The 25,084-nt window shown below is 38.5% G+C and overlaps 1 protein-coding gene across 2 annotated transcripts in view; it reads right to left on the minus strand.

Annotated features, from left to right (window-relative positions):
• DDX1 (DEAD-box helicase 1) overlaps positions 1–25,084 on the minus strand; it is a 39,754-nt gene that overhangs the window by 7,458 nt on the left and 7,212 nt on the right. For both annotated transcript variants that reach the window (XM_045286667.1, XM_004696046.2), the window contains 14 exons: positions 24,110–24,157; positions 20,656–20,739; positions 20,329–20,412; positions 19,719–19,795; positions 15,935–16,007; positions 14,433–14,509; positions 14,191–14,305; positions 13,344–13,482; positions 10,512–10,572; positions 7,793–7,891; positions 6,907–6,996; positions 5,994–6,182; positions 5,164–5,215; positions 2,576–2,722 (listed from right to left, as the gene is read on the minus strand). In XM_045286667.1, the coding sequence (XP_045142602.1) occupies positions 2,576–2,722; positions 5,164–5,215; positions 5,994–6,182; positions 6,907–6,996; positions 7,793–7,891; positions 10,512–10,572; positions 13,344–13,482; positions 14,191–14,305; positions 14,433–14,509; positions 15,935–16,007; positions 19,719–19,795; positions 20,329–20,412; positions 20,656–20,739; positions 24,110–24,157 (1,335 nt within the window). The remainder of the gene's footprint in view (positions 1–2,575; positions 2,723–5,163; positions 5,216–5,993; positions 6,183–6,906; positions 6,997–7,792; positions 7,892–10,511; positions 10,573–13,343; positions 13,483–14,190; positions 14,306–14,432; positions 14,510–15,934; positions 16,008–19,718; positions 19,796–20,328; positions 20,413–20,655; positions 20,740–24,109; positions 24,158–25,084) is intronic.

The following is a 25,084-nucleotide window of genomic DNA, read 5'->3' on the forward strand; positions in this document are numbered from 1 at the left end:
GTGGGTTTTTCTCTTCCAGTTCTTTAATGACTGATGATGATATATATATGTACAGTTATTATAGAGCATACAAATAGAATCATTATTATCTTCCCATAGATTAAATATTTTACCATATGCTGTTGTTAGGTGGCATCGAGTGGGCTCCCACTCATCATGGTCCTTTGGACAACAGAATGAATCAAGGTCCAGTCCAGAGCCGTCCTCACAACGGTTCTTACACAGCCACGGTGTCGTCCACTTTGCCAAGGGTCTTCTTTTCTGCTACCCTCTACTTTCGCAGGAAGCCCTGGTGAAGTGTCTGCATCAGCAGCAATGGGACAGCAGTGAGTTTGGTTTTTCTTGATTTCCATGTTACGAAGCATGAGATCCTTCACCAGGGAATGGCTGCTCCCTCCTCTCTTCTAAGGAACATTCTTCTTCCAAGACAGATGTCTGTGTTATTTCGATAATCCATGGTACTTACAATATTCTTCGCCAGCATCATAATTCAAAAGCACTGATTCTTCTGTGATCTTCCTTATTCATAATGTTCAACTTTCACATGTATATGAGGCGATTGAAAATACCACGGCTAAAGTTAGGCCCTCAATGCAACATCATTCCTCTTCAACACTTAAATGGTGAGTTTTTCTGTCTAGAAATGTTATCTTGTACTATGTTTCTTATGAAAACAGCTGCATACCAGCTCTTGGTTAATATGAGTTATCTAGGCTATCTAATCAAAAACCAAACTCACTGCCATCGAGTCAACTCCAACTCAGTGACTTTCCAGGGTGGAACTGAGCAGACCTGGCCCTGTGGCTGTCCACACTTACTCTTTATGGGGACGGAAAGTCTCGTGCTTCTCCCAAGATAGCTAAGGGAACTTGAAAAAGTTCCTAAGAACATGGAATGAAAGGATAACTGAATTTTTCCCTAAACTTTTAGAAGCCCAGTGTGTGAGCATCCCACCCCCCCACCTCAGCAACATTCCTGTGCCATTAGGTATTTTATGCATGTTTCTTGTAAATACATATAGCTACATTTTTCAGTCTGAACAACTATCTTTCACAGAAAATGTGTCTACTTATATTTATAGAGTAAATATACTGATCCACTCAGATTTTCCCACTTACCTCTAGGTCATATTCTCCTTTTTAAACTTCTTTTAATGCCTGTTTTCTTATCTATCTTCTAGATCAGTGGTTCTCAACCTTTCTAATGTCACGACCCTTCAATACAGTTCCTCATGTTGTGGGGCCCCCCCTACCATAAAATTATTTTCGTTGCTACTTCGTAACTGTAATTTTGCTATTGTTATGAATTACAATGTTATGAATTATTGTTATGAATTACAATGTTATGAATTACAATTACAATCTGATATCCACGATGTATTTTCATTGTTACAAATTGAACAAAATTAAAGCAGTGATTAATCACAAAAACAATATGTAAGTATATATTGTGAAATGTTTATTTCTAATTACAAATAAATGAAATTTTGTCTTGAAGCATGGTGTAGCATGGGTAACAGTCTTCACACCGGGTATTTGTATGTGGCGTATCTGCATATGGGCAGACCAGCAAGAAGACAGATAAAAGAGTGGTGTCTCAGTTCCTAAGACCATTGGAAATACATGTTTTCTGATGGTCTTAGGCAACCCGTGAAAGGGTGTTTCGACCCCCAAAGGGGTTGTTTGTGACCCACAGGTTGAAAACTGCTGTTCTAGATAAATATTCTATCATTTTAATCAATACTCTTGAATAATTAACATTATCAATAGTACTACATGTGGCAGTTGCATAATCTGTCAATTTGCGAAGGGGTGGAGTCTAGTCTGTCAATCAGGTCGCAGCTTGATGACCTCATTTGGAGGTGAGACAGAAAAAAATAGCTGACTGGAGGCAGACACAGCCACTCCCTGTGAGGCATTCCTGTAGACAAGGCACATGGAGCTACACTGACAGAGCCAGAGTCCTGAAGCTGGAGGAGCCACTTGGAGACCCACATCAACACTAAGATGCTTTCACCACCACAGGATCCACAAAACTTTCCACCCAGTGGCCTGTGATCTTCCTGCATTCGGCGTCATTGCATGGCTACGTGAGTCTAACGAGGAATTATAGACTAGTATCAACATATGGGCTAAAATCAGACTTATGGACTTGATCTGGACTGGGCTGGGATGTTTTCTTAACGTTTGATATAAAGTTCTCTCTTAACACACATAAGAGAGTCTATGAATTTGTTTCTCTAGTCAACCTGGACTAACACACTACACTTGATTCATTCTCACAGCAATGAAAACATGCCTATATGGAGAATCTTCTCATTGTTTTCCTAGGACTTCTCAAATGAAAAAGTACTGAATAAACCTACCATTAACCCTACAACTGCCCCTGGGATTTTCTGAGACTGTAACTCTTTACAGGAGTAGAAAGGCCAGTCTTTCTCCTGCAGAGCAGCTGGTGGTTTCAAACTGCTGATCTTGCAGTGAGCAGCCCAGCTGCTTCAGGGCTCCTGACTATATCCACTATTGGACTATTAAATGAGGAAATAAATCAATCTATTTAAGTCAAGAAAAAGTACCTCCTCCTTGTTGCATAAAATACTGCTCCAAGTTATCACAGTCGATTTTGGTTCTACAGAAGATAATTGCTTGATCCATCTTGTGTTCCTTGATTGCCCGGACAGCATACTCTCCCTTCAAGATCTTAATAGCTTCAGACCACATTTCTTGAATACAAGGGGTGGGGGGAGGGGAATCAAATCTCAGGTTGTCATGAACACTCAGAATTACTTATAGACTTAATATTTTAAATTTCTTAAAAAAAAAAACAAACAAAAATTTTAATATAGACAAGAGCAAAATGGAGTAAGAGCATGTGAGTTAATCCATTTGTTCATTGTTTTCTATTAATTTTTAAGCCATCTATGGAATCAACAAACACCCATACAGCACTTGGAGGGGAGGAATATACAAATACACAGAAAAACATATGTACACCAAAACAGTTTTACCTCTCATAGAGCACTAATCACATTCTGACTTACAATAACTATTTCTAATGCTCGTTTAAAATTAACTCTTCTAAAAATACATATGCTAAACAAAAAACGGTAGTATACTAAACACTGGTCAAGTTCAAATGTCACTCAATGGAATAAAAAAAAAAAGTACCTCAACACCAAGCCTCGTTAGTAAATCTTGAGTCATTATCCTCCTGTCTATTTTCTCGTGTACGTGACATTAGTTATTTCTTACCTACTTAGTTAAGGTGACCAGATTTTAACATTGGTAAAGCGGGACAAAAGCGGGCCACCATTGATAAAACTCATATCCTGGCGAAATAGCCACATGGCAGCCAAAAACCATATCCCCTAGCTTGTCGTGCATTCTTTCCAAAAATCAGGACTTTTTAAAAATGCTGCGGGATGCGGGAAAAATTGTTAAAAATCGGAACTGTCCCGCCAAAAGCAGGACGTCTGGTCACCTTATACTTAGTGCAAGATTTTAATTCTGTAATTCAACGTATTTCCAAGGTCTCTCTGGTCATCTCTAATTATAAAGATGCAAAAAGAACAAAACTTTAAAATATATATTTTTTATTATAAAATGCATTCCCAAGCAGTGAGCAATTATAGTGACACCTCAGTTGTCGGACTCATTTGTTCCAAATTTATGTTCAAACACTGAAAAGTTAAAGAACTGAACAGATTTCTCTCATAAGAAATAATGGAAAACAAAATTGGTTCTCAGACCAAAAAATTATACGTACAAATACCTTTTTTCCAGGACTTTAAACCACTACAGAGGCTTTTAGCCCTCTCGCCTATCACTGTCTCAGATACACCATTGCCATCGGGTTGTTTCTGATTTTATCCATATTAACACTAAATTTTTACCGCACCAATAGTCTGGGTTCTTGGTTTCATGGTTAACAACTTCACACCTTTCTCTACATTAGCCGTTTATATCACATTTCCCCCCCCAAAAATGTTGATAATGTTGATTTAGCTATGTTGTATCCAGCTGCCAAATCAGACAAGTGGCAACCAGACTCAAATTTCGTAATTTCTTTCTTTCTTTCTTTAACTCCATTGTGGTTCTCACAGATTTCCTCAGCTTTAACGCTGGTATCATAAATTTTCTTTGGAGCCAGGTCCTATTTTATGCAAATAAAGCATTAAAAAAAGCACCCAAGGACAAATGTTTTCATGCACAAGAAACTGTTGTAGGAGCGAGAGCCACACTGAGACGTGGTATGTGACTCACTCTCACCCCTTACAGGTCTTTTCAAGTTGTGTTTTGGCCCGACTATCAAGCAAAGTTATGAACATTGAGTAGAGTTTTTTGAACTTGGCTGTTTGAGTGCTGGAAAATTCAAGTGTGGAGCCATTTGATTACTGACGTATCACAGTGCGCACACATCTTGTAAATTTGGAGTTCATATAGAGCTCAGTTAAAAGGAAATCTTTAATCCAGATTTCATACAATTCACATTTTAGAAACCTATCAAAAAACTTGCCAAATAATTCAACCATTAACCAAAGGTAGTCTAACCCTTGCAAACAATTCCCTTTGAGACATATAATGTCAGTCATACAACTTAAACACCCATCCTCCTATGGTTTTCTAAGAACTCTGTGTACATTTCACCATATTATCTTCAAAGCCCTATGTATCTAAAACAAAGCGTTCACTCTACATAGAAATATCTTCACTACATCAAGATTTATTGTTAAGCATTTTCAAAATTGCATAAACTATTTGAAGATCATTTTGGTATATTTTGCAAAGTAGTATCTAAGTCATTTTTCATAAGTACTATACCCTATGTGAAAAGGCTATATAACACTCCGGGCCTGAAAAGTCTGTCTCTGCATAAATTTGCTGCTTTCCTACAACTACTGAGACTTACATAACCCCCAATAGTTGTGTTTTAGATGCCAGGAGACTAAGAAGTAAATAAGTGGTTAATTATAGTATAACGAATTCTTCTAAGTAAACTGATTTTTAATTGTTTTTGTCCTGCTTTTATATTCAATTTTCCTCATTTATAATTCTGTAAATCACCTCAGCTCTTTCATGAGAGTAGGGAGGGCAATAAATTCAATGAAACAAACCAATTCCTTCTCCAAATTTTTCGGTGCTTTTTTTTTTTTTTTAAACTCACCTGAACTATTAGCACCAGGTCTGGTATTATCCTTTGCATGAACTTCATCAGTCTACCAAAGAAAAGAATATAAAAGGTTATGAAATGATAATAATTCAGACCAGGCATCATCTTTCTTAAAAGCTAAGTACATCTTTAGCCTGCACACCAGACAAATGGCTTTATAGTCTGTGAATACTATCATTCTTCAAATGGAATAGAATCCTTCACTACGAAGATTGAAGATCAACCCATTCATCAGCTCAGTGGCACCTCAGAAGAAAGGCTTGGCAATCTACTTGCAAAGCCAGCCCAGGCAGCTCCCACGGGCACAGCCGGCGGGCACACAGGGGTCAAAGCAAAGAAATGACTGTTTGCTTGCTTTTAGTTACAGAAATGTAAATCTAGTAACGGTGGGAAAAATGACAAGACATCCAGATGAAAACAAGAAACATCAAGACGATGCAGCTAAGGGTTTTTACTATAATACTAAAAATGAAATAATGGTATATGAAATTAGGACTATAGTTAGACAATTCTATTTACTTGTTAAAATTATATGGAGGAAGCTAATCACAAAAGTACCTGTACACAGGGGCATCAAAAAGTTCGTGGGGGAAATTCCATTATCTTTTGAATCCATTTTTCCACAAACTTTTTGACACCCCCTAGTACACATAGGAGAAAAAGAAAGGACACAACTCATCACCTTTGCAGTAACTTAGAGGCCCACTGCTTTCCCTGTTAAGTGATGTTATGTACTTGTCTTTGGTATAGTGTTAGGTGGCATTAACCATCCCCAAGTTTATGAGTAGTGTCTATTCTACATAAATGCCAACCAAAGTACTTACTCTAATGTGGTTTTTGCCAAGCCTCTCCCAGAGTCTGTCAGCTTTGGGATTCACAGGCACGACAACATGATGTACAGTCTCTGGAACAGAATCTTCTCCTTTTAAATCGACCCAAGTGGGAAAGTGCATTATCTTCTCGGACAGTTTCTTTACATCAAAAGAATGCAAGGTAGCAGAGCAAACAATCACCTAAGAATAGGAAAATTAAAATAATTAAAACAAAAACTTTTACTTTAAAATAATTATATCCCATGAAACTGATATAACATGTGGGCACAAAGTATATAAAACTGGAGTTTATATACTGCTATTGCAATAGCTGGTTTTCTGCAGCAATAACCAGGATGGTGACCGTTGGCCAGTTAACCTCCTTGACGTTCAGTCCCCCATCACAGAAATCTTGCCAACTAATCCTATGAGGAACTCAAGTCTTGTAAGTGGACCTACAAAAACTATGTACAATAAAATGGTTTTGAAAATTCAAAACGCTGTTACTATTTATCTCCAGATCTCAATACCCTCTCCCTCTGTGAGCTCTTCCTAAGTGGGTGGAAATAAGAGTAATTATCATTACTAAAGACACAGCTGTGCTTAAGTTTCAGATTTTTGCTTCTTCTTTCAACATGAAGCAGTACTGATCACCTGAATATAATCTTTAAGTTCTGTGGAAAACAAGTTTTTTCCCTTATAGTTTTCTGCCACATCTAAGTAACATACAAATGTTTTTACTTTTAAAAGGAGCTTTAAACACTGTTTCTTCCCTGTGTACTATTTAATCAAGTGAAAAAGTAAACACCTTATACAGCAATTAATCAAGAGGCACCAAAACCCAAACTTTTGACCCTGTTTACAAGTACAGATATGTAAAAAATGACCACATGTATTTTAAGGTGTACCACTCATCACTTTATACCTGAAGTCTTTTCCCATCAGAGGTTATTTGGGGAATCTGATTATGGATCCTGTTTATAAAATCAGAATAGCCTTGAGAAAGAAGCCCATCCTGTACGAGAAGCAAAGAACACAATTTTGTACTTAGCATCTAGTCCTGTGCAAATCAAATGTCACACGTATAGAAAAAACGTACACCCCTGCATAGCCCATCTTTTCACATGGTATTTACAGAAAAGCTTGAAGTACAACTTTAGATTCCATGTTATTCAAATATGAAAAAGCTGACCATGATCTAAAAACTAAAGTTCTAGTGTTCTATAATGACACCCCCCCTTTCTACAGTTAATAGCTGCTGATACATGTCTTTAAAGATGATTTCAATTAAAATAAACAAACAAAAAACCCTCAGGGCTAGGAAACTAGTTCATCTTGAAAATAGTATTTATGAAAAGCCTGAGGCACATTAATTGCCCCCCAGTTTCTTCACATTTGCAACTGTGACAGAAATAATTCTAATATGGATCGAAAATATATGTACAAATAAAAACATAAAAACAAAACCTGTCTATCTACTCTCAGCAACAGTTCAATACGTCATGAAGTAAGTATCTTTATGGCAGACCACGAGGCAGCCTTTGAAAACGGTTTATGAAGAGTCTTCACCAGTGGCCATAAACACTTACATTAAAAAAAAAAAAAAAGGTTTTGCGATTCTTCAGTTTGATTTTAATCATAAAAAGAGTAACAGTTACATAAAAAGCTGGTGAAAATATACCAAACGGGTAACAATAATTCTCTAAGTAGTGAGGTCATGATTGATTTATATTTTTTTCTTTATCACCTGTCATGTTTTACCTAAAACATAAATGAGCTTTTTAAAAAAGCATAGTTATAGGACAACATACAGCTTCATCCAGGACCAGGAATCTAACTTGAGATAAGTTCAGCTTTCCAGTTGACACCAAATCATCTAGTCTTCCAGGAGTGCCGACAACTATATCCACCTGAAAAATACCAAACAAAAGCACCTTAAAAAAAACCAGTATTTAAATACCAGCCAACAGTTGGATACGTACAATAAAACATGCACACTAGTCACCAACCTAGGCCCGGCGTCATCCAGTCAATTCTGACTCGTGGCGGCCGACGTTTCAGAGAGCAGAGCTGCGCTCCACAGGCTCTCTGGTTACGGCGTTTCACAACAGCAGCTCTTCACGCCTTTTTACAAGTGCTGCTGGGGAGGTCTGAGCGACCAGCTTATCAGTTAATGATTATAGCATCTGAACTACTTGGGAACCAAATAGTCAACAGTAATTTATGAAGAATCATACAAATTCTTCATTGTAGATACTACAACACATTAAATTTGGTTTTGGTTTGAATGAATGTGAAGAATTTTCCAAGTAATTTGACATCTTAACTGTTATATATTTACCAAGATTGAAATCCCAGTTCCATCTTTAATCAGCTATGTGACCTTTTTTTAATGCCTCTTAAGTTCTCTTGTTGAAATGGAGTAATACCTTTACTGCAAGATGGTTGTGATAATTAGGAGACAAGATACATAAAACTCTTGATGTTTAGTGTGGGGTGCTGAATAAACTTGGTTATAATTAACAATAATGGTTATCTGACTATTCAGGAACACAAAAATTTCTATTTGCCAAGTGTTTATAATAAACAGGTACTATGCTAATTAAGCATTTTGCTGATAAAATATAATTTCACATTACATAAAAAAGTAAATATCATAAAGGTAAATACAAAAATTACTACTGTTATATATATACTCGTGTATAAGCCGAGTTTTTCAGTATTTTATGCAGTTTTTGTGGTAAAATTAGGAGCCTCGGCTGATATTCAAGTTATACTCGAGTATATACAGTATGCTATTAATTATTTGTACTGAACTAACAAGTCTCAGTACCACGTAGGAACACAGTCTTAAAATGTATGATAACAATTGCCTTTTTTCAATGTATTAGGCATTCACTGTATGTCAAGCACTGTGATAGGTGATGCACAGAGGAACAAAATACAGTTCTGGTTCTGCATTCAACCTCTTTTAACACACAGGATTCTAACCAATCGTGTTAAGACTTCTCGCTCCCCAATTTCAGTAAATTAAAGTCACGATGAAAGCAAACACAAGGCCCTTTGGTTTGGAAAACACAAAGTTCAGAGAAACATTTATATGACCCATACAGCACTATTCCATTTGCACATATTGCATAATACAGCACAAGACTGAAAAACCAAAATAGTTCTACTCCCTCACTCCAAAGCTGCTCTCTGTCCCAGTGTCAGGTTTCTCTGAATCCGAGAACAAGGGAAGATATTTGAATATAATGACAATAAAAGAGCAGGGAGACACATCATCTAAGTAGAATGGCATTCAATCCTGCAAGAACGTAATGCAATAGCACTGCCTTTCCTCTGTCACTGGGGTCATCTACCATTGTTAAGTTTTGAGATACAACTGAAGAATGCATATATAAGTCCCAAACAGCTTTACAACTAAACATTTTTTAAAAACTTAATATTCTTATATGAGAAATGGGTTTGAGGAACCGAAATTGGAAATAAACCCATTAAATCTATGGTGCAATCACTAAAATATCAAACACTAGATGGAAACACATTAAAGCAATATTTCTTACATTAGTGTCGACAAGTATAATAATTTGAAAGACTGATTAATATGCCCAGTCAGGCCAAATGTAAGTCTACGCAGCATGAAATCTTGTTGGACAGGGAGGAGAACCAAGGGAATGCAGGGGAAAGACACGGTTGCTGCCCCGACACAGTATCAGGTGGTTTAAATTAAAGAATAAAAATTTGGGAAAGAAAGTATAAAAGATAATTACTTCATATATGAGAAATATTTTGAGTCCTCCTTTTGTATAACCTGTACTTAGCTATACAACATGGTCAAGCATAGCCAAGTTAGAATTGCTTAGGCTTTCTCCCCAATAAAAGGGTCACACAAGGCTAGCTTTCCTTGCCAACTGCTTCCCTGACCTCAAGGCGCTCACATTGCTCCGAACCATCTCCCTCCTTACTGAAGCCACTGGTCACTGCCTTGCCATTCTTCACGCTTCCTGAAAATGACTGGAAAAACACCACTACCTGCTACTTCATCTTTATTTCGATTCTTTCCAGTTTCCTCTTTTTTAATTGTCTCCAAGAGTAACTCTTACTAGATGGAAATCCTCAACTCCTCAAAGAGTGAAAAAAAAGGAATGCATCTGTCTACTTCTGAAGGAAAAGGGGAACTTGCAAGACATCTGAAAAAGCAAACCAACAACCCAACAACTCACTGCCACTGGGCCGATTCTGCCTCACAGCGACGCTACAGAACAGCAGAATTGCCCCTGCGGCTCCAAGGTTGGAAAGCTTCATGAGAACATGCTCCTGTGGAGCGGCTGGTGCTCTCAAACTGCTGACCTTGTGGTTCGTAGTCCAACTCCTAACCCAGTAGGTTACCAAGGCTCTTTTCATGATATAGTTGAACAAACACCTACTCTTCCAAGCTTGCACTAATTTTAGCCTCGTTTGGCTTTTCTTGAACAAAACAGAAATGCATTACCTAAGCACAACGCTGTAACAAAAAGTTCAACTTACCCCATTATCCAAAACAGAAAGCTGATCCCGGGCTGCAACCCCTCCAATTATCAGAAGCTCCCTGAAATGCGTATCAGAGTGATAAAGTAGAAAAATAAGTTCTCCTTTACATCCTTTGATCTGTATCGAACTGATAAACAACACTAAGAATAAACTGAATGTATCAATTATTTCACTCTATTTGGATCAATAATCAAGGTTCATGGAGGCAGCAGTCAAGATATCAAATGACGTACTATCCTGGGTTGAGTGCAGCGAAAGCATCCATTGAGAAAAGTTTTTATTTTTTTAATTTTTTAATCGTTTTATTAGGGGCTCATACAACTCTTATCACAATCCATACATACATCAATTGTATAAAGCACATTTGTACATTCATTGCCCTCCTCATTCTCAAAACATTTGCTCTCCACTTAAGCCCCTGGCATCAGCTCCTCATTTTACCCCCTCCCTCCCTGCTCCCCCTTCCCTCATGAACCACTGATAATTTATAAATTATTATTTTGTTATATCTTGCCCTGTCCGACGTCTCGCTTCACCCACTTTTGTTGTCCGTCCCCCAGGGAGGAGGTCACATGTAGATCCTTGTAATCGGTTCCCTCTTTCCAACTCACCCTCCCTCTATCCTCCCAGTATCGCCACTCACACCACTGGTCCTGAAGGGATCATCCGCCCTGGAGTCCCTGTGTTTCCAGTTCCTATCTGTACCAGTGTACATCCTCTGGTCTGGCCAGACTTGCAAGGCAGAATTGGGATCATGATAGTGGGGGGGGGGGGCAGTTTTTAAAGGCAAAGATGTCATTTTGATGACTAGAGTGCACCAGGCTCAAATCTTTTCAACCTCCTCAGAGTCCTGCAATGAGGATGGAAGAAAAGAGAATTGATCTATTTGAACTATAGTGGTGGCAAGGAATACTGAATACCATGGACTGAAGAAATAATGAACAAATTAGTCTTAGAAGAAATATTAGAAGAATGTTCCTTAAAAGCAAGGATGGTGAGAGTTGTGCTCGCTTAGTCTGAACCCATCATCAGGAAAAGAACTGCTAAAAGCACAACCTGTTATATAGAACAGGAGGTCAGCAAAAATAAGGGAAACAATGAGATGGAATGCCACAGTAGCTTCCACAAGGAACTCCAGCCTATCCCCATGAAGAAGACACAGGACCAGGTAACATTTTATTGTTACACACAAGGTCTCCATGAGAAGCACTGATTCAATGCCAACGAACAACAAAGTATTGACAAGAGAATCCACAATAAGTTTGAAGCCTAATGAAAATAAGCTCTTTATTCCCACAGCCACATGGCCGAACACAATGCCAAAATTAGGGAACCTAACTAAACAGAATGTGGAATTTGGAACACAAAGAAAACTACTCCTGCTCAATATACTCCTTCGTATTAGGATATATTTATAACTTCAAAAACCTGCCTTCAGCCTACCCTTACAGACATGTATTCTTGAATTTTTACATATTACTTCTGCAAAACAATTTTCTTTGGGAAGATCATCGGAAACTGGGGGAGACAAGTTGGAAAAGCCTTATTTTTCACAAAATATTCTTCTCTATTTGAATTTTGCTTATTCCAAATACTTCAAAAAAATTTTAGATGAAAAAAGATTGCTTCAGGTTAAAACATTCAATGGGAGAAAATAGTGTTTTCAATAAATGATACAGGAAAAAATGGGCTTGCACATGTTAATAAATCAAGTTAGATAAACTCCTGTACAAAAATTAATTCTAGCAGATCATAGACCTAAATCTAATACCTGAAAATTTTAAATCGTACAATGAAATATTCATGATATACCACCCAAAGCACCACTAACAGCACACACATTGAACTTCATCAAACTTTAAAACTTACATGCTTCAAATATCACCAAGAAAATGAAAGGACAACTCATATAACAGGAAAAAAAATACAGGCACATGAAAAATATTCACCACAATTCGCTATTAAAACTCCAAGCTGGTTGTCATGAAGTAGGTTCCAAAGTACGGCCCGCCTCCATCAGGGCAGAACTATGCTCCCGAGCTGTTCACCGGCTGCTTTGTGGATGCAGGTCACTAGGCCTTTCTTTAGCGGTGCCTCTGGATGGACTCACCTGCCAATCGCTTAGCTGGCAGCTGAAAGCATTAGGCGTTTGCACCACCAAATAGCAGAGAGAGCCCCCTAAAACTTGACAGTGACCCATCTGAAAACCCACACGGAAGAAAGTCACCACGTGAGACAGTCTGGAATCATCCTTGTCAGTACCAACACTCTCAAACACACACAAAAACCCTCAAACTCATTGTCATTGTGCCGATTCCAACTCATAGCTAGCCTACAGTTGAGAGTTGAACTGCTCTTGTGGTTTCTTAAACTGTTCACTCTTTGTAGGAATAAAAAGCCTTATCTTTCTCCCATGGAGCAGCTGGTGGTTTTGAACTGTTCATCTTGAGGTTAGCAGCCAACATGTAACCCAATATACCACTTACCAATATTCTAGATGTACAGAAATGCATCTTCTATGTAGATGAACTGATAAAATGAATCTAGTATTGAATAAAATGTTTCCTTCAGGAAAGTAACTTTCACTGATAATGTTTTGTACACTCTTAACAAGAACAGACACTATTCTATTTGCTCTTCTCCAATTAAATTTATCACTTACCAGATAAACTGGAAATCTATATAAAAATGAACTGTTTCCATTAAAGTGTAAATTCACACAATCATGTCTGTGTGTACACATATTAAATTTATTTTTTCCACTTAACTCCTTTAAAACATCTCAAACCTAAACAACAGATATTTAAGCACAGAAAGAACTTTACCTACCTTAATTTAGGATTATCGATGTATTTCTTAAACTGCTTGACGTTATTCAAAGTTTGCTCAGCTAACTCTCGGGAGGGCTCAATGATGAGAGCTTTTGGAGCGTTGGGGAGAAACTTTGTTTGTGTCACCTGTGCACTGCCTTAGGGAGAAAAAAAAAGCTTTCAAATCACACCGCAAAATACCATTATAATGAAAACTTTAGTACAAATATCCCAACACAAAATTTTTAGTAACAATTATTTAAAACTATAGAAGAGACTCAAACAAAATGAAATAAAGGTAAGATTCCTTAAATGGACCAAGTCTTCTTTAAATTATATCTACCAGGAATAATTGCAATTGACAATCTCTGGAAATCACCTTGTTTGGTGATAAAGCAAGCAAGTTATGAGATGTCGTGTCTCTAAGTAACTTAAACATACTAGACACTATAAAGGTTAACAGTAAGAGCTTCAGAGCCAGAGTGCCTGAATTTGAATTCAGCTCTCCTAACTTGTTTTGTGACCTTGAACAACTTAACTTCAAATCCCTACTCTTCAGTTCTCTGTGTAAAATGGGAAGCCTGCCTTACACGGTTGTGAAGATTAGATAAAATAATCCATGCACAGCAAGGCCAGAGCACAGTGCACCAGGAATTCATAAGCACAGACTTCATGACAGAACCCAAAATGGAAAAGTAAATAATTAAGAATTTAAGCATCAAGTTTTGAAACCTAATTTTATTGATGTGTTAAACAAAAATGCGTACCATGCCAGTAGATGGAGTATATGTAACTAACACCAAGCAGTCTTACTGAGAATTCTCATCAATATCTCATTCCAGAAATCCTGCTCATCCGTGGCATACCTGTGTGCGGTGATTTCGTAATGTAACTATCCGGTGCCTTGGAAAGAGCAGCAAAACCATCTTTTGGGGGAAACTTAAATTCTTCTTCACCAAAGTTGAATTTTAGTTCTGCATTCTAGCAATGAATAAAGGAGAAAATTAAAATCTGTATCCCTAGCAATACACTAAGAGAAAACGAAACATTATAAAGTAATGCAAGTCACGGTAGCTTCTAATTGCAGCACAATTTTCAACTAGATTACCTTCAAGACACAGGCAGGAAAGAGGGCTTGATTCTTCACATGTGCTGGTATTTCAAATGCTAATCCAAGGTCTTTTCCTGTTAAAATAAGAGGCGATTTTAAAAATCAATAAAGAATGTTTGTATGCTCACACCACATCTGCATTCCCTCCGTTAGCACTGATACACACTGTGCTGCCATTCCTCCAAGACCTACCTCATTATTTCTAAAATCGCCCCCTCCACTTCTACATGTAAAAATTTCTTGTCTGAAGAGCCTTGGCCAAGTGCTCCACTTGGTCAAGTGGCTCAGCAGCTAACTGAAAAACTGACGGTTGGGGCGCTTCTACTCCGCTTTTATGAAGAAGCCTAGAATACCACCTGGGGCAATTTTGTCATAGGAGACTGCTATGAGCCACAAATCTGAAAACCAAAACCCTGACAGCACCTGACAACTGGGTCGCTTCAATGAGCATTCAGGGATATAGTATATAATATATGATACTATAATAGCTCCCCTGAAACAGAAAGACCTCCCTTGAGCTCCCATTGACTCCCGGAGTTTTCCATGTGACTGGAAGCATTTCCTCTCACTCCACTCTTGAAATGACTCCTAATCAGGCCTCCATGCCCACTCTTCATGCTACCAAAGAGTTCCCTCTCAAGCTTGACAGTGGTCTCCACTTGCCAATCTAGTGGTAACGTCTCAGTATTCATCTCTCTAGACTGACCCATCGTGGCATTGTAAACAATTTGTTCATTTCTTCTTCCTTGAAACACTTTCACCTAATTTCAGGAGCCTTCTCTTTTATTTCTACTTCAACACATTCCACCTTAATTTGCTATCTAGTAGCCAACAGGCAACCCAGGCCCCTGATCTCCTCTGTTCTTTGTGTGCTCCCATTCTCTAGGAGTGTACTTACTGGTTATGTAGTGGGCTGCCCAAACCACCGGCTGCTCCATGGAAGAAAGACAGGACTTTCTGTCCCATAAACAGTCGGAAACTCAAAGGAGCAGTTCTACCTGTTCTGTAAGGTCGCTATGAGTCTGAACTGCCTCGGTGGCAGTGGGTTATTTTCTAGGTGAGCCTACCTAGTCCGTAGGCTTCATATCTCATCCACAACTGATGGGTTCCAAAGATCTATCTCCAGCCTTGATTGTTCCCCTGAATTCTTGACTTCTTATGCCATCTTATGTGAGAAGATAGAGAGAAACACACTTCCAGAGGAATCTCACCCTCCACTTCCTTCCCTCCTTTAATCCTTAGCACTCTCACCTGACATGTTTCTGTCTGCTACTCCCACCAGTGTGTAAGTGTTGGAGAAGTAATGCGGTGTTGTCTACTGTGTTTTCTCCAGCCCCACATGTCTGACTCACAACAAATGTTCAACAATAATATTTGTTCAAAAGTAAATCAGGGAAAGGAGGAGAAAGGACTTAAGAAGGGGGAGAAGGGATTAAAAATGAAGACATACCAAATACCACTTATCATTTATCTACTAAGACAACCCATGGAAAGCTTACCATTTTTCGAAAACTTGACATGTCCTTTATCTATATCAAGGTAGCATCCAATGGTATCATGCATAGTGAATTCCTAGGAAACCAGAGTGTCAAATGCTGTTAATAAGAAGCACAATCTTAAATAAGAGTAAAAGCTCAAAAGAAAGTTGTGTAGCATTGAGTCCATCCTGACTCATAACTGTTAATAGTAAGCCTATATGTCAGGGTAGAAACATACTAGGGTTTTGAGGCTATAATCTTCAGTTTTAAAATAATTCCTTGTGGCGTTAGTATAAACCAAGACGCACTCCTATCAAGTCGATTTTGACTCACAGTGACCTAGAGGACAGAGCAGAACTGCCTGTGTGGCTTTATGAGGCGGTAACGCTTTACATGAGTAGAAAGCTTCTTCTTTCTCCCTCAGAGCAGCTGGTGGTTTCAAATTGCTGACCTTGGAGTTAGCAGCCCAAAGAGTAACCACTGTGCGCCACCAGGGGTCCTTGATTAAGTATAGGTAAGCAACAACGTTTATTATAACATATACATAATAGAAGGATTCAACAGGCTACTTAGAATCAGAGTGGTTTGAGCTCGTCCCACATACTAGATATTTAAGCTTACCAGAATAATTACAATTTGATCAAAAAATTTGAAATGAGTTCTGGGGCAAAAAAATTCCCATATCCAAAAGAATAAAGTTGGCTCTCTAACTCAGATCATACATAAAAGTTACCTAAAAATGAATTAAAGGCCTAGATAGAAGAGCTAAAGCCATAAAGCTTTAAAAAGGAAAGCCAATCCCACTGTGGTTAAGAGTAGAGACTCCAACTCATGATTATTCCATCTCTGTAAGAGCACTGGACCCAGAGTTGGCAATGGCTGGTTTTTCCGAGATTGCCACGCCTCCGAAGTGCCCCCCAACCTTCAGTAAACAGTCCACGCATCACCCAGGCACTTCTTCGAAGGGAACCCTGAGATAAACCTTGTATTTAGCACTGGAGTTTTACCTATGACTCCAAAAGCATGAGCAATCAAAGAAAAGCTCATGTATCAAAGGATAGTATCAAGAAAGTGAAAAGAAAACCGTCAGAATGAGAAAATATTTGAAAATCCTACATATGGTAAAGGTTTTATACCAGTATATATATTTTAAAGCTACGAATAAACAACAAAAAGACAAACACTGTATCTTTGTTTCTGAGGTTGTCAATCTTTATGAGAGCAGAGGGCCTTCCCTTTCTCCCAAGGAATGAACAGATGGGAGTCAAACTACTGATCTAAGGTTAGCAAACCAACACATAACCCACTATGTTACACCAGGGTTCCCAGCTCCATATTCAAATCCAACACCAAACTTGCTGGCATCAGGTCGAGTCTGACCACCCCACTAGGATAATTTTTTTTAAAAAGGAAAACAACAAATGTTGGCAAAGGCATATATTGGAACTTTCATCCACTGAAGATTGATACATAAAATAATGTAGCTGCTATGGAAGTTTGATAGTTCCTCAAAGAGTTAAGCATAGAATTATAAGATAATTCCACACCAAAATATATACCAAAAAGAATGGAAAACTGGGGCTCTAAGGTATATTTGTCCACCAAGGTTCACAACAGCAAGAGCCACAACAGTCAAATAGTAGAGAACAACCCAAGTGTCCATCAACACAAGAATGGATAAACACATGAATGTACACAATAGTTATTATCCTACCATAAAAGGGAGTAATGTTCTAAGATGTGCTACAATATGAACTTTGAAATCACGATGTTAAATGACATAAGCCAGACACAAAAGAAATATTCTATGATTGCATTTATAAAAAAAGAACACACAAACAATTCAACTGTAAGCTACTGTTAACTGGGTTGATTGTGATTGCCATCCCGTGGGTATAAAGTGAGTCACCTCAGAAGCAGGAGGGGATTTCATTGCCAGCAAAAGAGGAGTCCGTTATCAGGCATCAAAGAACAAAAATTTTATCACTGTGTGCTCATCTCCCTGATACGATCGCTGAAGACAAAGCAGGTGAATAAGCAAATGTGAAGAAAGCTGATGGTGCCGAGCTATCAAAAGATACAGCGTCTGGGGTCTTAAAGGTTTCAAGATAAACAAGCTGCCATCTGGCTCAGAAGCAAGTCCACATGGAAGAAGCACATCAGCCTGTGTGATCATGAAGTGTCGAAAGGATCAGGTATCAGGCATCATCAGAACAAAAAATCATAGTGAATGAGGGGGGGAGTGCGGAGTGGAGACCCAAAGCCCATTTGTGGGCCACTGGACATCCCCTTACAGAAGGGTCTCGGGGAGGAGACGAGCCAGTCAGGGTGCAATGTAGCACCGATGAAACATACAACGTTCCTCTAGTTCCTAAATGCTTCCTTCCCCCCACTATCATGATCCCAATTCTACCTTACAAATCTGGCTAGACCAGAGGATGTACACTGGTATAGATAGGAACTGGAAACACAGGGAACCCACAGCTGATGATCCCTTCAGGACCAGTGGAATGAGTGGTGATACTGGGAGGGTAGAGGGAGGGTGGGCTGGAAAGGGGGAACCGATTACAAGGATCTACATGTGACCTCCTCCCTGGGGGATGGATAACAGAAAAGTGGGTGAAGGGAGACGTCGGACAGGGCAATATATGACAAGATAATAATTTATAAAATATCAAGGGTTCATGAGGGAGGAAGTAGCGGGGAGGGGGAAAATGAGGAGCTGATGCCAGGGGCTTAGGTGGAGAGCAGATGTTTAGAGAATGATGAGGGCAATGAATGTACAAATAGGGTAAAAAAAAAAAAAAAAAAAAAAGGCCCCGGGTTGGCGGATTGGTTTTTTTTTTAAAAGAGGCGTTTTGTCGTGGAGAGCAAATGTTTTGAGAATTATGAGGGTAACGAATGTACAAATGTGCTTTATACAATTGATGTACGTATGGATTGTGGTAAGGGTTGTATGAGCCCCCAATAAAATGATTTTTAAAAAAGAGGAGTCAGTAGTGTAGTGTTCCCTCTGCACCACAAGATCCCTGCACAGTGAACTTCCTTCCAGCGCAAGACAGCTCTGGCACTCGAGAACAGCAGCAGAACCAAAAGGCAGGACATTGACACAGCAGAGGACTTTCCAATCCACAGAGCAACTAACGCTCAGGGCCTTCAGGCACTTAACTGGCCAAGCTAGGATTGCTAACTCAGAGATGGAGCCGAGTGCTCTCAGGCTGACACTGGGTGAAGTGCCCTTTCAACATTTACTGATAGGCCTTAAAGAGCTTTGTAACATTGCCCAAGCAGGGCAAAGGCTAATGAGTCCTACGGCTGAGAACCCTAAGACCAGAGGCGTAAGACTAAGAGGGGTCCTGTCTGAATAACTGTATCCTGAGCATTTTAAACCTGTTAATTTCCTAATAAGCCCCATAATCATGAGTGCTGTCTGAATTCTGTGTGCCATTGCAATGAATGATTGAACCCAGCTGAGAAGTAGCGTGCTTGTGGGAGTGCAGTTGGGTGTCAGAACTGGCAGGGCCGGGCATGCCTTGTGTAGCTGAAGGAAGTTAGACAACCCCCCCCATGTCATTTCTTTTTTATAGGCTAGTCATGAGTGACAAGAAAACTGTAACCAATACACATTCATCTCATTTTATAGTATTTCTTCATCATCCAAATCTGAACAGTCTGTGGGGAATACACAAAAAATCCACTTGTAACTGAGAAATCATTTCTCTATCTTCAGGTTAAATCATGATTGAATAAATACACAAGAAAGTTTACGAAAGCTATGTTGAAGGAAACACTATAGTTAGCTTACCTCTCCATAATTATCAAACTGTTTATTATGGGATTTCTTTCCTGTTCCACCAAAGCCAAAGCCAAACTTGTCAGTACCTGGATTTAAAATGTGACAAGAGTAAATATAACAAATATGAACCCAAAAGCCTTCTAAAAGAAGTGATTTAATTGGCACTAGACTACAGTCACTCATTTTAAATAACACCAGGCAATCCTTGTTTAAGTTTCCAAATGTTGCAAAGTGAAGTGTTGCTGGCCTGGGAGACTAGGTGACACTGGACTTATTGACACTGCGTGCCTCTGTGCTCTGGCCAGTTAAGAAATTCGGTGACTGAATTTATACTAACCGCAAGCCTCTATGCAGTACTCTGCAGCACACATTCACAACTACTCACTTCAGGCTGGCCTCATATTCTTCACTTATTCCACCTGATGTTACACTATTTTAAGATTTATGCATTTGGGAAATTTGCTTCAAGTATTTTTGGAATAGAGTAGGGTATACATAAGTAGCTTTATTCTCATATCCCTCAAATATAACTTTTGTATGGTTAAGCTTGCATTGCCTTTGGAAATAAAATAAAATGCTAACAACCCACACCAAATTCAGTTACTTTAGAAATGCTTACCCAGGTCTAAGGAAGCCTGCGTGGTAGACCACCCAACTCTGCATAACCCTTGGTCATGACAGGAGACTTCGTAGTAGTGTTTCCCTATAAGGGCAAACAAAATACTGTGAAATTTAAATAAGTTACCTCACACACAATTCATTTAGCCTGTAACCATTTTTGTATTGTTTCTCAATGACCATTTTCTATGTTCCATACGGAAAACATTACAAAGTCTTTTTGTACCAACAAAAATCTGTTCAAGTCCTCAAGTTACAGCTACGTACGGAAAGTCCGTGTCAATAATCCATCGACTCCAAGTGTACAAGCACACATGCTATGGAATACCTTTCACCAGTCCTTTAGTTGCTCTACATCCATGCCATTCCTTTGGCTCCCTGCTCTGACAACAAAGACCATCAGATCCAATTGCTGGATTTGAGAGAAAGACAAAGCACATACACAGTAAAACGTATTAGTACAGACTGTATAAATCAGGTATTCTGAAATAAGTTTAGAAAGGAATCAACATTGCCCCAGCCTGATTTACACTAGCGGCAGTGACATCACCAACACAGATGGGCTTACACAACTGTTCTCTAAAGTCCCATATAGGAGGAGGATACAGCCATACAAGTATTTATTGCTTTGATAGTAAGCCTAAGTTAGAGCTTGGGTGAATACTACCCTAAAAAAATTTAACAGGAACTGTTTCTGATCTGTTCCCCAATCCACAGATCCAGAAACCATATGGGGAAAAAAAAAGTATGCTTAAATATATACTTATTTGTCACTGGCTAATACCTAAAACAAAAGAAAACTCACTGCCCTGGAGCTGACCCTACAGGACAGAGTAGAACTGTTCTGTCAGTTTCCAGGCTGTAACCTAGGAAGCCTCATCTTTCTCCAGAGGAGCCACTGGGGGTTTCAATCTGCTGACCTTGTGGTTAACAGCCCAATAGGTAACCAGTATACCACCAGAGCTCACTACTGACCACTGTAAGAACCTTCAGAGAGGTTTATTATACATCACTGTAAATCAGTGACCGTCACCAAGTGGGCGTTTTACTGGCAAGCTTTTAGCTTTCGTCTGTAATGAAAAGAAACAGCAACTGCTACCCTCATTTTCAGCACCTCGATGTAAAAAAGCCTTTAGAAATCATTTCCTAATGTTTAAAAGCACCTCATCAGGAGGGTGAGGGAAGGAGGGGAAAAAGAGGATCTGATACTAAGGGCTCAAATAAAACGTAAATGCTTAGAAAATGATGATGCAACATATATACAAATATGCTTGATACAACTGATGTATGGATTGTTATAAGAGCTGTAAGAGTCTCCAATACAATGATCTTTAAAAATTAAAAACTATCTCACTTTCTAAATTAAAAAAAAAAGCACCTCATCCCTTACCAGCAATCAAATTTATATTTGAGTATAAAGCAGAGTATCAATTCTTATACATTTGGGTACTGCATTACATAAAACTTCGAACTTTTGAAATTATCTATCAATGACAAATTCTTATAATTGTTATATTTGAAATTCTTTTATACAGATAAAAATCATATATCTTATAGTGGAGGGCAAGTCTTTGGGGGGCAGGGGAAGGAGTTTGATTCTTCAGGTTCTGTCGTAACTATTCTCTGCAGTGGGACTTCTCCATCAACACCTGGGGAAAATTCCCCGTCAGCCAGACAGGCCTCATCTATTCTTTGTAATGGCCGCACAGTAGCCTTTGAAAATAATCTAACATTTGTTACGCATGCTCCTAGCGATAGCATTCAGCTTGTTGGCAGGTATCTCTACAAATAATACTGCAACAAGCATCCTTTATGTAAATATATCTTGCACACCGCTTTTATTTCAATAGGATAGACCAGGGCCTGCAAACTGCAGTTCCTGAATTAATAGTTGCTCTTTCAATACATACGTATGGCTCAGAAGTAAAATTTAAAGGCTATTTTTCAGATAATGGTGATTTCATTTGTTTGTAAAAATATCGGTACAGATAGGAATTGGAAACACAGGGAATCCAGAATGGATGATCCCTCCAGGACCAGTGGTGAGAGTGGCAATACTGGGAGGGTGAAGGGAGGGTAGGTTGGAAAGGGGGAACCGATTACAAGGATCTACATGTGACCTTCTCCCTGGGGGACGGACAGCAGAAGAGTGGGTGAGGGGAGACATCAGACAGGGCAAGGTATGACAAAATAATAATTTATAAATTATCAAGGGTTCATGAGGGAGTGGGGAGCGGGGAGGGAGCCGGAAAGAGGAGATGATATCAGGGGCTCAAGTAGAAAGCAAATGTTTTGAGAATGATGAAGGCAACAAATGTACAAATGTGCTTGACACAATGAATGTATGTCTGGATTGTGATAAGAGTTGTATAAGCCCCCAATAAAATGATTTTTTAAAATTAATTTAAAAGATTTAAAAAAAAAGAATAGTAAGTTAGTTGCCTAAAGTGAGACTATTAATAATTAGAAACCCAACATTTGTAACCAGATTGACTAGTTGTAGGAAAAAAAAAAATATATATATATATATATATATATATATATATATATGCTTATGGCATTCTTATAAATTTGTATGTGTTTTGAGGGACAATATTAGCTCTCCCATCTCAAAAGTTTTGCCAACCCCTGGGGTATACCCTCCAGGAGGGTCTAACAGGGAATGCTAAACTGCTTACCAGAAAGGCAACAATAATTCATATTTCTACCAAGAAAATGTGCTACCGTTTTTGAGTTCTTGCAAACCAGGGGCAAATAGCAACATCTGGATTTCTATCTCTTCACTTTCTGGCGAGTTAAATCTTTGCATGTTGATTGACAATTTGGATTTGCTCTTATTGGTAATCTCTAGTACATTAATCAGTTATCTACATGAATCTATTAGTTAAGGATTCTCTATACTTCATCCACATGACAAATATTCTTCTATCTCAAGTATTTGTCTATTATATTTTAATCTTTTGATAACTTCTTACGCAAATATTCTGAGCTTTTCTTTCATAATTTCTAGTTCCCAATTTTTAGTGGTTTCTCTATCCCTGAGATGCTTTTTTTATTAAGTGTTATGACATATAATTCACAATGGTTTAAATACATTAAAGAGACCTGTACACTCATCACCACAATCAATTTTAAAACATTTTCCTCATTCTTGTACACATTATTAGCACCCCATTTCCCCCAACCTCCTCTGCCATAACCCAAAGGAACTACATAACTATTAATCTAGTTACTATCGCTACAGATTTACCTACAAAGTAAATCAGATCAAATACCCCAATGACGACACAATAACACATAGAAAAACCTATGAGAAGTCGAAAATAATAGAAACTAAAGCAAATTTAAAATGTCTACTCATTAATTGTATATGTGCCTCTCCATGTTAAAATTTGTTTTATATAAATGAATCCTAAACATAGAATTTATTTTTAATTTTAAAATGATAGCAGTTAACTATATATTGTTACAGATGGAATGCTAATATGCCAGCATTCTTTAGTGAATAAATCATAATTTTCCTACTTTGAAGAAATACTTTGTTTATTCCTGCACACCACTTTCTCCTATTTACTGAGATTTATTTCCATTATTTTCCTCTAACCTATTTGTCTACTCCTATAATAGTGTCAATACTACACTATTTTATTGCAGCGACTATATGTAACGTCCACTAAATTAAATCTCTCTTGACAGTTTTGTCACAATTGTCTTGGTATTAAGCATTAGTAAAGACAAACTGCCTGAATTACAAAATCATCTATTAAAATCTACCTACTTACCGAAAGCTGACCCTCTATCATATGGGTTCATCTGCCATTTGTTGAGCACTAAACAAATTAAAAGGAGAAAAATTACCAACATAAATGTGAAATTAAAAATCATCAAACATAAAGCAAATATATTTTATGAGACTTAATTCCTCTAATATTTAATATGGCTTTACACATATTTGTAATATACAAATAGGAAAGTCATGCTGATTTTTTTAATCATTTTATTAGGGGCTCATACAACTCTTATCACAATCCATACAAACATCAATTGTGTAAAGCACATTTGTACATTCATTACCCTCATCATTCTCAAAACATTTGTTCTCCACTTAAGCCCCCTGCATCAGGTCCTCATTTGTCCCCTCTCAGCTACCCCCTCCCTCATGAGCCCTTGATAATTTATAAATTATTATTTCGTCATATCTTGCCCTGTCCGATGTCTCCCTTCACTCACTTTTCTGTTGTCTGTTTTCTGTCTGTCCCCCAGGGAGGAGGTCACATGTAGATCCTTGTAATCAGTTCCCCCTTTCCAACCCCCCTCCATACACCCAGTATCGTCACTCACACCACTGGTCCTGAAGGGATCATCGGCCCTGGGTTCCCTGTGTTTCCAGTTCCTATCTGTACCAGTGTACATCCTCTGGTCTAGCCAGATTTGTAAGGTAGAAATGGGATCATGATAATGGGGAAGGAAGCATTTAGGGACTAGAGGAACGTTGTATGTTTCATCGTTGCTACATTGCACTGACTGGCTCGTCTCCTCCCCGAGACCATTCTGTAAGGGGATGTCCAGTGGCCTACAAATGGGCTTTGGGTCTCCACTCCGCACTCCCCACCTCATTCACTATGATTTTTTGTTCTGATGATGCCTGATACCTGATCCTTTCGACACTTCATGATCACACAGGCTGGTGTGCTTCTTCCATGTGGGCTTTGTTGCTTCTGAGCTAGATGGCAGCTTGTTTATCTTGAAGCCTTTAA

Source organism: Echinops telfairi, unplaced genomic scaffold (assembly GCF_000313985.2).
Source record: "Echinops telfairi isolate 266 unplaced genomic scaffold, ASM31398v2 ScPeMD7_9;HRSCAF=40, whole genome shotgun sequence".
Lineage (NCBI taxonomy): Eukaryota > Metazoa > Chordata > Mammalia > Afrosoricida > Tenrecidae > Echinops > Echinops telfairi.